Source organism: Gossypium hirsutum, chromosome D11 (genome assembly GCF_007990345.1).
Source record: "Gossypium hirsutum isolate 1008001.06 chromosome D11, Gossypium_hirsutum_v2.1, whole genome shotgun sequence".
Lineage (NCBI taxonomy): Eukaryota > Viridiplantae > Streptophyta > Magnoliopsida > Malvales > Malvaceae > Gossypium > Gossypium hirsutum.
Window position 1 is genome coordinate 10,296,041 of NC_053447.1, and position 15,533 is coordinate 10,311,573.

Here is a 15,533-nt window from a genome sequence, read left to right on the forward strand (position 1 = left end):
TCGCTCTATTATTTTAATAATCATTAATATATAAGATATGGGATGGATCCATTTACGTCGGTGTAAAAACTAAAGTAGTTATATAAAAAATTTTAAAATTTTAATCAAATCATATAAATTTAGAATACGCTTAAAAAGATTATTTAGGACATTTTTTTATAGGATTTGAGTTTAAATATAAACTAAAGTACGTAAAAAGTCTTTATTTGAACACTTTCATAAAAGTTTAATTAGCTGATTAACATTTAGGTTTAAAGATATTTTATATTATAACGGATAGAAAAAAGCATTAAATATATTTTATAAAAAAATAAAAATAATACAGTATTTATTTTGATAATAAAAGTAATAAACTGTTTAGTTAATTAAATTAGTTAAAAATTACATAGAAATAAATTCAACTTGTAATAAAAAATAAAATAAAAGAAATCGTGTTTATTTAATTAAAAAATAATAATGACTCAAAGAAAACACCTATTACATTAAAACAGCCTTTTTCTTTTTAAAGGGAAATTTATAAAATAAAAGGCATGTTATAATAACAGTCACAACATTTTGACGTTGTTATTAAAATAATAATACTAATAATCTCAGTATTTTCAATTTCATCCTCTCTTTAAAGTTTTTACCCTCCAAAGCATTTGAAAACCCCAAGAAAGAGACCCTCCTTGATGAACTAAACTTTGATTCTTCTTCATCAAAAACCAAATCCCGATTTCCTTTTTTTTTTCTTATTCTTTTAATCTCTCTCTCAAAACTAATGCCTGCATTTTCTCTCCCTCTTCTTTTTATTCTCACTTCCTTCTCCTTCTCCATTTCCATTTCCCCCTCCTTTATTAAACTCAGTTAAAATACACACACACACACACACACACATATATATTACTAAATTTGTTATTGTATGTATAGACTTATGCTTGATTTTGAACGGTCGTTGTGCGGCTGCATGATTCAATCGTGGGAAGGGTGATGTCAATCTGGGGTTTGGTTTTAATTTGTAGTATGGGTACTTTGTCAGATACCAAAACAAAAGGAAATCTTAAATTTTGGTGTTTTTCTTTTTATCCGATGCGTTCCATTCACTGTCCATTTGCTCCCCCAGTAGATCTGTTTTGCTAGGTATGTTCGATCCTCTGGTTTATTCATGCTTCAACTCCCACTCTTTAAGGTCAGATCGTCACATTTTTCTCTCTTTTCTACTCGTTGCCTTTTATGCCAATAATTATACCTTTTTCAGTTCGGATTTTCTAGGAAAGGCTTGGGTTTCTGTTAATTTTAGCTGCCAAGTTACTGATTTTTAGGATGCTAAGTTATCTGAATAGTGATAGGGTGGTTAAGGGGTTTATTGGGTTTTGGGGTTTTGGTTTGAGTTCTTTTGTTTTACATTTGCTTTTGGTGCAAAGTCATAGAAATCCTCCCAATCAGAGGTTTGGTCTTTAGGGGGTTCCCCAATATAGAAGAGAGAAATGGGTAATGGGACTTCTCGTGTCGTTGGTTGCTTTGTGCCGTTTAATGGAAAAGGCGGAGTTGATTTAGATTTTCTAGAGCCCTTGGATGAAGGCTTAGGCCATTCATTTTGTTATGTTAGGCCTCCGATTTTTGACTCTCCTGCCATTACTCCATCAAACTCCGAGAGGTTTACCGTTGATTCAAGTACCCTTGATTCTGAGACGTTGAGTGGGTCATTTAGACATGAAACCATAGAGGATTCCTTAGGACTACAAAGACAGAGTAAGAGTTTTCCAGAAACTACATTTAAGACCATCTCTGGTGCATCTGTTAGCGCGAATGTTTCTACAGCTAGAACTGGTAACCAGATCGCAATGTTTGCTACTGATGTCCAAGAGCCTGCTGCATCATTTGAGAGCACCTCCTCATTTGCTGCAATCCCTTTGCAGCCAGTTCCTCGTGGTTCTGGTCCTCTGAACAGCTTTATGTCTGGACCTCTTGAGAGAGGGTTTGCTTCAGGGCCTCTTGATAGGGGAGGTGGTTTTATGTCTGGACCAATTGAGAAGGGTGTGATGTCTGGCCCCCTTGATACTGCTGATAAATCCAATTTCTCTGCGCCACTTACACGTGGTTCTAGAAGACCCCATTTCCAGCGATTTATGAGAAGTGTTAGCGGACCAATGAAAAGGACCTTTTCAAAGCATTCTATGGGGTCTGGTTGGATGCAGAGATTCTTGCTGCACCCACTAACCCGATTGGCATGGCATGCTAAGGAGCCCAAGCTTCGATCAGAACCCTCTCGGAATTGTCTTGAAGGGGGGCCATCTGAAGGGGAATACGGGAGCAGTCGAAACTTGCAATGGGCTCATGGAAAGGCTGGTGAAGATAGGGTTCATGTTGTGCTTTCTGAAGAGCAAGGATGGCTGTTTATTGGGATATATGATGGTTTTAGTGGTCCTGATGCTCCGGATTTTCTGATGAGCCATCTTTATAAAGCCATAGACAAGGAATTGGAAGGGCTGCTCTGGGATTATGAAGATAAATCTAGATTTGATCCATTAAAACCTGAAATATCTACGAGTAGAAATCCGCATGCCAGTTTTGAGTGCAGCAAAGAAAATCAGTCAACTTCTTGTTCAGATCAAGAAATATTGTCTAGCATAGGAGAATTGCTTAATCAAGAAAATACTAAGGGTCAGTCTTCTAATAATGAGATAGTTGAGGAAAATGATGATGTGAGGGACAAGAAGGAACAGAATTTATCTAAGTGTAGAAAGTCCACTTTAGGGGCTGAATGTGAATGTGAATCTGTTCCACAAGCAAACTTAGCTGGTCAAGGCAGGAAAAGCATGCGGCTGTATGAGTTACTTCAGATGGAGCCATGGGATGGTCAAGGTTCTTTGTCAATCTCACAAATGGATAGACAAGGAAAAAGTTCTTGCGATTTTCAACCGCTTTCAGATAATTTAGAATGCATCAACCCATCAAATTCCAAAGATGATAGGTCTAACATACAAGGTGAAGATCCTACTACTTCAGGAGAAGATATTGGGGTTGGGCTTGATTTTGATAATCAAGGTGCTGCAACTGCTGCTACCATGTCAGGGCAAAGGCATAATACACGAAAGTCCTTGATTGGTTCAAAGATACGGAAAGTATATCGGAAGCAGAAGTCATTACGGAAGAAGCTTTTTCCTTGGAGCTATGATTGGCATAGAGAAGAGATTTGTGTGGATGAGAGAATAGTTGAATCTTCAGGACCTATTAGGAGGCGCAAGTCTGGAGTTGTTGACCATGATGCTGTGTTGAGAGCAATGGCTCGAGCGCTCGAAAGTACTGAAGAAGCTTATATGGAAATGGTGGAAAAGGCTCTTGACATAAATCCAGAGCTTGCTTTGATGGGGTCATGTGTTCTAGTGATGTTAATGAAGGACCAGGATGTATATGTCATGAACCTTGGGGATAGCCGTGTGATTTTGGCACAGGAAAGACCAAATGATCGCCATCCAAATCCAAATTCTGTGAAGGATGATTTAAAGTATAGAAACAGATCTAGAGAGTTGCTAGCGCGTATGGAACTGGACAGAATATCAGAGGAGTCTCCTATGCATAACCAACACGGTCAAGTTAGCATACTGAATAAGAACAGAGACATCTCTATCTGCAGATTGAAGATGAAGGCGCTCCAACTTTCCACTGACCACAGCACAAGTATTGAAGAGGTCCGCTATTATTTTATTCACAAGCTCAGCTTCAATTATACATATAATAAATTTTATGTGTTGGACTTCTGTTGATATCCATCATTGTTATGCCCTTTGTAAAATGTGATTTTTTATTTTTAGGTGACAGGCATTAGGGTACATTTATGTGAGGGAGTTGCGCTTGAATTTAGAGTGATATAAATATAGCAAAATGTTTTAAGCATTACTATATCTAATTTTGACAATTTGCATTTTAATATCAGATCTGTCAAAGACCTTTGTTTTTGTGCTACTTGTTGGATATTTTGATCTTAACTTGGATAGATTCCATTTTAAAGGGCACTGCTGCTAGGCATTATAAGTTGATGAACTGAAAAATGGTGGGTCATTTTCTCACATGGTGAGCTTACCCTCCTTAAGTTGCCTTGGCCTGGTTGTGAATGTCCTAATCCATGGATGTGTACTTAATCTGAATGTCAAAGATAAATATTCACTATATTATTTGCCAGGATGATATCTATAGGTAAAACACATCAAGTTCATATATACGAAAGAGAAATAAATTCAGTTGTCGTTTAGGGAATAACCACCTATTCTTGATTGTCTATAACAGGAAATCTTAAGAATACAGGCGGAACACCCTGATGATGACAAAGCCATTTCAAATGATAGGGTGAAGGGGCAATTGAAAGTCACTAGGGCATTTGGTGCTGGTTTCCTGAAGAAGGTTGGTTGAGCTCGGATCTTTAACTTTTATCTTCATTGTTTTTCCTTTTGGCTTTTCTCTTTCTCGCATTTGAGATTTAGTAACAAGTAGAAAACGTATGATGCTTTTGTGTAAAAAAAAACTACAACCTCACAGAATTTCTTTAGTGTTCATTTGCTTGTTGCTCTCTTCTTGATCTATTCTGTAAGCAAGGCAATCCATTGTACAATTTATTATTTGATTACAACTAGAATTTTAACAATTAGCAAGCTCAATGAAGTTGATAATTATTGGTGTAAAATCTTATTTTGGATGCATAAAATTGATTGTCATTTTATCTGTGGCACTAAAGATATGAGATGATTTTTGGGCCTTTCATAGCAATTTAAGAGAGCTGGTAACTGATTGGCTACAGTTGATATGCTAAGTGGTGCAAAATATGTATTTTAATATAGGACTCACCATGAGGCAGGTTTATTTGTTAGGAAGTTTTGTTTATGCATCTGTCTGCAAATTGATGGTTTAGGGTATCCACTAGAAATCTTATACAGTGTTGCCACTTCATTTAAGATATTTGTATATGTTGACACATGCCTGCAATTGTGCACATTTCCACATAACTATTGCATGCCTACTGCTTAAACTATTGGTGACAGTATAGGCAAGTTTTGTGTGCACTTTTGTGTTAAATTAAATTTAAGTTCTCACTGAGAGGTCATTACATCAATAGTTTCTACCTACCTCTCCTCCTCTTCCTCCTAAAATAACCTCTGGTGATCTCATCAATCCTCTTCCGGCACTAAGATATTTGAATCACTAGCCTGTTACTGAGTTTCAGTTACCGTATTGTATCTTACAAAAGAAGATGCTTAAGCTGTGTGCTTTGAAAATTTGGCCAAAGGTTCTTTAATGCCAGTTAATAATGGTCACTCAATTATAATAGTTTCCTTCATTGCGATTGGAGACTACACAACTCTATAGTGAATTAAAACATGGATCAAGTTGGGGAGTGCAAACCTAAATGCTTTATTTGTTGTCTGTCTATGCTATTTCATTGGTTTTGAAATGATTTGTTCTTTTGTGGATTTCACTTGTCTTCAGCCAGCTTGTAATGAAGCTCTGCTAGAGATGTTTCAAATTGATTATGTGGGAAATGCTCCTTATGTTAGCTGCATCCCGTCTGTTGTTCACCATCGGCTCTCCCCTAGTGACCGATTCTTGGTACTATCATCTGATGGACTTTACCAGTATTTCAGCAATGAAGAGGTTGTTGCCCATGTCACATGGTTCATGGAAAATGTTCCTGAAGGTGATCCTGCACAATACCTTGTTGCAGAGCTTCTGTTCCGTGCTGCAAAAAAGAATGGTATGGTTATCGAATATACTGTCTATTCTTGTGCTTCGGTGTAGGTGCTTAATAAAAAAGGGGATGGATTTAATTTCATCTGGCGTTCTGAATCATATGAATGCAGTCTACAGAAAACCATGATTTGATTTGAACATCTGTTTTGCTTATATTTTGCTGATGGGAATTTGTTGATTTATGCAGGAATGGATTTTCATGAATTGCTCGACATACCTCATGGAGATCGGCGTAAATATCATGATGATGTTTCTGTTATGGTTGTTTCTTTGGAGGGAAGAATTTGGAGGTCTTCTGGATGATTTTTTTTCTTCTTTTCTATCCCTTTTTATTTTGGATCACCGTTTGACTACTTTTTTCAAGCAAGGGTTGAAATCAATGATGCATTACAGAAATGAATGAGAATCCTAGTCTCACCATTTTCAGAAATGTTTAGTTGCTATCCTTTTTACGTGTTTGGATAAATTGCTATTCAAATATGTGAGAACTGAGCAATTACACATTGACATCAGTTTTCTGCCATTAATATTCCACAAAAGAAGCATTTTTTTTCTCATCTTTAATGTTTACTTTCATTAAAGCCAATATGTAGCTAATTAATTACTCTTAATGATCTTGTAAAGCTACTGAAGACAATTCAACTACTGCTGCAAGCAGAAATCAATTTTATTCATCTACAAAAGAAAGGAAAGTGAAAATAATATGGTTAGTTTAATCCTTTGGATAACTAAATTCAAAATGATTGATTAATGATACAGTTTTCCAAGTGCCATTGCTTCTACATTTAGACCAACAGCCTTTGGTCTGTTTTTAAGTTAAAAAAAGGGGTTTTGCCTTCAATTTGTGACCATTGTTTCTATAAAAGAGAAGGCAACCCCCTTTTCTCTTATCAATATTTATCTGTATTTATAACTTGTCTCTTTCGTGATCGTGACTAAATAAATTATCTGCCATGTTTGTTATGGTTTTTGCTTATCTTATCATTTTTATTACTTTTGTTCGATCAACTTCAAGATTTCCGCGTTACTCACCAATTTAGGGTTCTAAAACACATTCATTTAATTTAACAAATATAGTTATTTGGTTTTTCATACACGTGAACAAAAATATCCATGCAGGAACGCGGTCAATCTTTGGTGGTTTAGCCAATTCAGCAGTGACCAACAACTTAATGGGATCTGTGATTACAGCAGCCAATGTTGAGCAAATTCCAGGGCTTAACACCCTTGCTCGTATTCACTATCAACCCGGTGGTCTTAACCTAGTCATCTTTGTTCTAGATGGCAAACTCGATGTGGGATTCATCACTGCAACAAACAAGTTGATTCCAAATCCATTTAAAAAAAAAGAAAAAGAAAAGTTAGGTTCATTACTAGAAGAACAATGGTGTGATTGCAGAATTTAGTAGTCACTTCCCTGGAACTCCGCAACATTGTTTACTTCAACACCACTAGTGACAGACCAAGACCTTCCAAATTGGAACCAAAGGAGTCAAGAAAATGAGAAACAAGCTTCCCCCCAACCAAATTTAAACCAAACTATTGCTTTGTATGAATTCTATACTCATTTTTCTATGGGCAGAAAGGAATTTGAAGTGCCATGTAACAATAATGAGTGTTGGGTCAAGCATGACACTAACCCGACTAATTGATATGTAATTAAATTTATATTTATTTTCTCCAATAATCGAAACAATGAATTTAGGAGCAAAAATGGTTGAAATAACTTTTTTTTCTAAATAATTGAGGGTCTCATTACATTAAAAACGTATTAATTTTAAATTTGTTCAATGCACAAACAATGTGTTTTTAAAATATAAATAAATTTCTACATATATTTAAGTTTCTTCTTAGGATATTTTATTTGTGTATGTGTTAAAAGGGTAAGAATTTCAGTTGTTTTATAAGCTTGTGTGTGTAACAGTGACTATCAAATTATCTTAAAGCTCAAAATAATTTTATAACTCCTCTCTAGAATGCCTTGTGATGATAGGAGTTGAGCTTTTATGGATTCAATCCAAGAAAAGGAAGGTGTCGGAACACTCTGAGGGTTTACACTAAACATGAATAAACCATTTGATGAAATGAGCTGCCTTTTTATTAAACGTTTACCAGTGATTTCTCCTGTATTTCCATTGCCAATTTCCAGGTTTTGGTAAATGGAAATCAATCTATGATCTTCACCCAACCTCTCTCTTGGGGTTTAAGACAAAAACATATTTCTATCTCCTTAATTTTTCAGCACATGCCATTGCTCTAGAGTTGAAGAAAAGTAACTCATTTGTGGAATAAAGCCAAGTAGGGAATGTATTGTTGTATCAAACCTTCTTTTTTTTTTTTTGCACATGACAATTATAAATTATTTAGAGTTAATTCGGATGAAGTAAGGTTATCAAATCTATTCTCGAACAATATAATAAGATTTTAGGAAAATACTCCTTAATTGGTAAAAACATTGGAATATATTTTGATTCTCTTTAAGAAAATATATTTTTTCAATCTATATATTCTAGGTAGAGTTTAGGATAAATTTCGGAATTGAAGAACACGGCTACTTTCTCTTGAAGGAAGACTAACTCTTGTTAAGTCAACACTCCCTAGGTGTCTTATTTTAAAGCCACACAAAAGTCTGGTAGAAGTATATGAAGGGCAAAAAGAAGATTCATTTTATCGGCCGGGATAATTTGTGTAAGCCTAAATCCCTTGGAGGGTTGAGCATTAAGGAAAGAAAAGAAAAGAAAAGAATTCAACCAAGCCTTACTAGCTAGACAAGCAGGGAGAATTCTTAAAAACATCATACTGCAATTTCCTGCAGCTACTAGCAAAATATTTGATATATCAACTTGGAATAGTATTGTTATACTCAAGTAAGTTAGACTCTCGTTATATCGTCAAAAACTTGAAGATGTATAGGGAAAATCACATGTAATCTCTAGAAGATATATAGGGAAAAGCACCTCTTAATACTTGTCGGTCCATCACCTCTCTAGGTTTGACGAAGCTCTACTTAGTCACCTCACATCGAACATTGTTCCTCGCTGACAACCAACCATTCTACCATTTGTACTTACGGAGTCGAGTTCTTGATGACTAGAAACTTTGCCTCTTGGGTGGAAGCAAGAAGGGAGTTAAAGAAGAACATCAACTTCTCTTCCTAACTCTTCCAGAGCTTATGTAACCACCTCAATTTCAATAATGTTAAAAAATTCAGTTTTAGGATCGAATTTATTAAATTGAATTAGTCAGAAATTAGAATCGAATAATTAAGTATTGAGTAGGAAATTGAAGGGTCGGAGTATTAATTGGAATTAAACTAGAATCAATTAGTAATTAAAGTACATACAAGTGGCTTCACTAGTAAGCTTTGATTAAAGAAATGTTGGTGACCTTATGTGACAATTAAGCCAAGGACTAGATGTCTTTAAATTTTTATTAGCGGATTAAAATGATCATAACCGTCCACTTCCACTCATCTTATTTTGGTGAGCTAATAACCATTGACTTACAATTTTTTTTTGATTAATTAAAGTTAATATGTTAAAAGATGGTAATGGGGGAAAGAGAGAGGAAAAAAATGATTATCATCATTGTCATCTCTTTCACCGTCCAAGGAAGGAAAGAAACAACAAAAACAATTTTAAGTTCTCTCCTCCATTGCCGTTTCACATTAGCTAGGGTAAGTGAGTTTCTGCACTCACCATTTGGTGAAATTTTAGCATATGACACTAGGTTAAACAAACCCAAATGTTAGAATTGGAGATTAACAAGTTTTGAATTAATTTTCCATTGTTGGAAAACTTGAGAAAATTGATGTTAAGAGATTAAGTTCATGCATGAATGAGGCTAATTAAATTAGGTAAGAACATGGTAGAAATGTGGTAGGTGATAGCGAATCAAGTTTGAATCAAGCTCAGATTATTGATAAATTATGTTTTATTAAGGACTTAACTGTAATGGGTGAAAACTTTAGGGGTTTATTAATAAAAATAGGAGGTCCCTGTACTATATGTATTAAGTCAGATTTAATTTCTGGTTGGGTAAATCGTGAGTTATGGGTGTTTCGGACATTAAGAATTTGAGGGGGCCAAATTGTAATAAATGCATTCATGTTTAAATTGTTGTGATTTATGTTTGAATTGTGTGATTAATGAGTTTTGTTATTCGTATTTAATTTTGTACCTAAAGACGACTTAAGACCTTCACAAGAAAAAGGGAAATCTAAAGCCGTCGACAAATAATCGATTCTGGTCTGTGCTCGCATAATTTGATTTCAATTATGCTTTATTAGGTAGTTAGATATAATAAGAAAAATGGAATCGAACATGATACAAGATATGTCTAAACTTGACTACTTGATCTCGGTTGAGATATGTTGAACGTGAATATATATAAATATCTTTGTAATCTAAGCTCTATGTTTTGGTATGAATTATATGGCGATAAATGCGCATGAAATGCATGGATAGGTTTTGATAATTAGAAAGATGAGATAGGCCCTAAGTTTATATGGTTAAATATGATTAGTATAAGTTAACTATCTATGTATGTAAGTAATTATGCTATTATGATAAGTTATAAGATTCATATGATATTAAGGTAAAAAATGGGTAATTTTGACGAGTATATGTGATGAAAAATTAGAAACAATACATGCTATGATGGTATTCAATTTTGATTGTTACCACACATTAATAATTAAAATACAATTGTTGATATGTTTGAATTATATTAATTGAATATGTATACGCTTACTATGTGTTATTTGGTTTCTATACTATTGAAAATATGTTTGGTGATAATGGATAATGGAAAATGCCCTATTAACGTTGTCTGATAGAGTTATGAGTATAGTTGGCATGGTCCGTTTTAATAGGTGGGAGATTCAACACTGTGCATGTGTATATATATTGTGATAGTTCTCTAATTCCTAAGGGTCGAAAACATATCACCAGCTCAAATTCCCTAATGGTATGAGCGTATTTTGGTGTGGTTGGTGGGATCGGTGCATTTATGCCTGGTCAACTGTTCAGTGCGTATATTGGTGTGTTGGTGTGGATTGATCTAAGTATCCGTTCTTGAGTTTGGTTATGTTAATAGGGGTTTAAAATAAGAATTTAACTGCTAAACATGTTGTTAATGAAATGTGAATATGATATTGATATGATTTGTAATGTCGATATGATTAAACATATATGCAAATACCCTAAGGGTGCATCGGAACTCCGATATGAGTAAGTTGTATTTCATTGACATGGATTCGGTTATGTGACATATGACTATGAGATGCCCTGAGGGTTAAATGGTTCTCGTAAATGTTGTTTATATGGTTATTGATGATAAAATGAATCTTAATCAAAAATATATTTATGTGTTTAGTTTGTTTATTTGATTATTAATGCATTTATCATTAATTTTGAATTATGTTAGCACCATTGAGTATTTAATAGTCAGCGTATGGTTTTTTATTTTCGTGCGCAAGTCTCAATCGAGTGTTAAAGTAGACCAAAGGTTCGGAAGACTCCAACTTAGCAGCTCAGCTTGAAAGTCAAGCTGGTACCTATCTTGTATGTATATATTTGGTAAATGACATCTATACCTAGGATGAGTTCTAAGTTGGAGTATGTTTTGTCTCCTTTGGTTTCAATGACCTATAATAATTTTTGAGATGAATTTTGACTCTTGATGAGTAGATATTCATGCATGATTATATATGTTTCGTTATGCAATTTGTGTTATGTGGTAATGATGCATTGGATGCTAAGTTGGGATGGTGTTTGATTGTGTTTTTATATGATAAATTGATGTGGTTGAGTTTGGAGTAAAGAATTGGTAAGTTTAGGTGTGTTTTGATTAAGTTTTATAGGTATTAAAATGTGTATTTTAGGAAATTTCACAGTAGAGTCTCAAGATCGTAAGAACAAGTCGCAAGAGCACAATTTACCTTTTTGTGCAAAATATTTCGTAAGGTCTTGAGACTTGCTAACAAGTCTCGAGACAATCCCATTAGATTTCGAGGCAGAGTGACTTGTTTTGAGACAACCAAACATAGAAGCTAAATTAAAAAAAAAATAGAGGAGGTCTGTCTTGAAATTAGTTTTGAGACTTGAAGGGTCTTGTAGCGAGACATGTCTACATTGAAACTAAAATACCAAAAATAAGAAGAGACATGGGGTTCCCTATCCATGTCTCGGGACATAATGCTGAATTTTGTCAATAAAAGTTTGGGTTCGAATCCTAATTACATCTGTAATCTCATATAACCCTTAAATGTTTAGAATATGTATTTATTTGAATTATTTAGATGATCTTTTGAGGATGTATGGAAAATATAATTGCTTGAATGTCTCGTTACATGTTACTCGTAGTGATTTAGTTTGAGTTGATTCGACAATGTAATGTTACGTGATATCACACATTTGGATCCGAAGACCGCGTCAAGTGTGAGGTGTTAAAACTTACCTGCGTAACCATCGTACGTACATACGTCTCATTCTTGAAAGAGCTACAAAGGCAAGTAAAGAAATTTTAGAACATTGGTGCACACCCGATACCTTTCTTCACAAGTCATGAGTAAATGTAAAGGAACGAAAGAGATTCACTGGAAGTAATTGTGGGGAGTGGGGGACCACTCCACCCCCTCGGGCAAGTCTAAGCAAGCTAGAAAGGCAGGTTGACGAGAAGAAAACGGGGAGCAAAAGTTTATGCATGGGCTAAAAAACAACTATTTAAAGCGCGTAGCTTTATCCTTAATGTTGGACGAAGGGAGGACACTTCGCCAAACCAGTAGTAGAGGATGCAAGAATCAGCACAGAAAAAAAAAAAGAAAAAAAAACCTAAAATGAGCCCAACAATGAAGATGGTTATCTTCATTAATAAACCTCTCTTTTGGTCTCCTTATTGGAATAGGCATAAGTCAATTCATTTATCTCAATATCAAAGTAAAGTCTTTTCTAAAATAATGTTTTTGTGCCAAGCATCGACATCTATGTATGTTTTATCATGTTATACAAGGATGTTGGAGCCATGGAAAGAATGGAAAGCGAAAGTGTTAGCCACCCAAATCCTCCCTTGAAACTAACCTTTGATTGTTATTATTTCCGCTTCAACTTCTAACAATGTAAGGTTTGTTTTTGGTCTTCTCCCTAATTTTAGGGTTTCACAATTTGGTTTTAATAGGACTAATAGATTTTTTTGGTGAATTAGTTAATAAGAAAATATAATATTCTTCATTTAGAGATAAATCGGCGTTGTTTTGTTTGCAAGTTAAAGTAGGTTGTTTCCCAAACTATAGCTTCGCACATACATATACCATCAGTCTAATAATTTTTTTTCTATATAAATGAAGGTAACTCCTTTCACTTATACATAAAAATTATTGGTATCTATAATTTGCCCCGTTGGTTTTTTTGCTTGCAACTAATAATTTCTTCCATGGTTTTTGTTAATCTTTTCATCTTTGTTGCCTTTTAGGGCTTGGTTGCATCTGATCCTGATCACCTCCAAGATTTTTGCGTTGCTGATAAAACCTCAAGTATGCCAACTAAGTTTTAGAACACATTCATTTTCTTTGCTTTTCTTGAATTAATTTAATCTATCAGATATAATTATCTATTTTTTTTATTTACTTGTAGGAATAAACGGGAATGGATACCCCTGCAAGAACGCGGTCAATGTTACGGAAGTTGATTTTTTCTTCGGTGGTTTAGCCAATTCAGCAGTGATCAACAACTTAGTGGGATCAGTGATTACAACAGCCAATGTTGAGAAAATTCCAGGGCTTAACACCCTTGGTGTCTCACTTGCTCGTATTGACTATCAACCCGACGGCCTTAACCCACCCCACACTCACCCACGCGCCTCCAAAATCATCTTTGTTCTTGACGGCGAACTCGATGTGGGATTCATCACTACAGCAAACAAGTTGATCTCCAAATCCATAAAAAAAAAGGCGACATTTTTGTGTTCCTGAGGGTTTGGTTCATTACGAAAAGAACAATGGTGTAAAACCAGCTTCCGTGATTGCAGGATTTAATAGTCAATTCCCCGGAACTCAATCCATTGCCACAACATTGTTTGCTTCAACAGCACCAGACCATGTGTTGACCAAGGGCTTACATATTGGAACCAAAGGAGTCGAGAAAATGAGAAACAAGCTTGCCCCTAAGAAAACTTAAATGAGACTATTGGTTTGTATTAATTCTATATTTGTTTTCCAATGCCAAAGAAACTTTATGGGTATACACTAGAAATGAAGTTGGATAACAAATGATATATTAAGTTTTTATTTAAATATTTAAATGTATCTTTTTATAGTGTTGACACCATTTTTTGGATGAAAACGGGGTCGACTTGGGTTTTGATGAAAACGGAGAAAAAAACGGGAGTCGCCACCAATCCTTTTTTTAATGAGGTGTGATTGGATCACCTCGAAAAGTGGTTGCTTTTAATAAACAGTTTGATTTTATTAAAACAACGATTTTGGTCTACGTAATTCAAACGAACGGGTTCGGGAGTCGGTTACGTACGAGGAAGGATTAGCACCCTCGTAACGCTCAAAATTGGTACCTAGTTGATTAGTTAATGTCTTAATGTCAAGAATTGAAAACTTTGAAGAAAAAAGAATACGATCCTTGTATTAAAATACGAAAAATATTTAAAAAGAAAGATGACATACTTCACATTGATCGAGAAAGAGAATCGCATCCCGTAAGTTAGGACACAATGTCTTAAATTCTCGATGCGCGAATGAATGCCAAAATTTATTTTGAAAGAGTTTGATTATTTCGGGTTTTAATAAAAAAGATTACGTCCCGTAAGTTAGGACACAATTTTTAGTTAATTCCCGATAAGATTTAAAACTTTGAGTGAAATGATTCGTGTATTTGAAATTTGTCATGAAGATCGAAATCCCGTAAGTTAGGGCACGAACCTCTCGATTTTCAAGATATGAACTTTTGTTTATTTTAAAATCGCGTTAAGTAAATAAAATTAATTTAACGTAAAATGGTGTGAATAAACACAATATTAACACGTATAACAAAATGAGAATTCAAGCGTAACTAATATAAGCAAAAATAAAAAGGAAATAAAAAGACAAGTATATGAAATAATAGATAAATATATAAAAACACTGAAATATTTCTTAAAAAATAACGAACACACAAATAAATAAATAAATATCGAATAGGATGACAACAACAATCCGAATAACGAGAGATAAAATAATCACATGCATAAAGATTAAAATATGTAAGTGTATATATATCTATACTAGTATGTATATGACATAGTCTAAAAGCAATATAAATGAATAAACAATAAGGTGAATACTAATAATTAATGCAATAATAATAAACATCATAATAATAGATCCAAATATTGAAAATGCATGAAAATAACAAATATTAAATGCTTGAACAATATTGCAATAATAATGGTTAAAATAAATAAGAGAATCAAATAAAAAGATGAATAAATAAAACCTATGTAATGTTGACCAAGAATGAAAGTAAATAAATAATTAACATTAAATGAAGTATTAAAACAAAATTATTTTGTTTTCTTTTTAAGTAAAATAAAAGACAAATTAGGGACCGAATTGAAAACGAACTGAAATTTGGGGGTCAGAATCGCAAATAAATAAAGAAGGCGGCTAGGGGACTGAAACGAAATGCTCTCAAAGCGCGAGGGACTTACTGGGAAATTTTCCCGGCCCAGCAGTGCAGCGTTCCAACGCGGGTCAAAATGAAGCAAATGTAAAATCTATGGGGCGAAAACAAAAATAAACAGTAGGGACCAGACCGCATTAAGGT

The 15,533-nt window shown here is 34.4% G+C and overlaps 1 protein-coding gene and 1 pseudogene across 2 annotated transcripts; both read left to right on the forward strand.

Annotated features, from left to right (window-relative positions):
- The first annotated feature begins 600 nt into the window (after positions 1 to 600).
- On the forward strand, positions 601 to 6,151 carry LOC121223735 (protein phosphatase 2C 32). 2 transcript variants are annotated; one of them, XM_041105994.1, is made up of 4 exons: positions 601 to 3,671; positions 4,267 to 4,380; positions 5,461 to 5,725; positions 5,909 to 6,151. In XM_041105994.1, the coding sequence occupies exons 1-4, from the start codon at positions 1,467 to 1,469 to the stop codon at positions 6,022 to 6,024; spliced, it is 2,700 nt and encodes an 899-aa protein (XP_040961928.1). In that variant the 5' UTR covers positions 601 to 1,466; the 3' UTR covers positions 6,025 to 6,151. The 2 variants fall into 2 exon arrangements, with proteins under 2 accessions (XP_040961928.1, XP_040961929.1); XM_041105995.1 differs by lacking the exon at positions 5,909 to 6,151 and having other exon boundaries at positions 5,465 to 5,713.
- A 6,909-nt stretch (positions 6,152 to 13,060) lies between these two features.
- Positions 13,061 to 13,968, forward strand: LOC107910929 (germin-like protein subfamily 2 member 4; annotated as a pseudogene).
- The last annotated feature ends 1,565 nt before the right edge of the window (positions 13,969 to 15,533 follow it).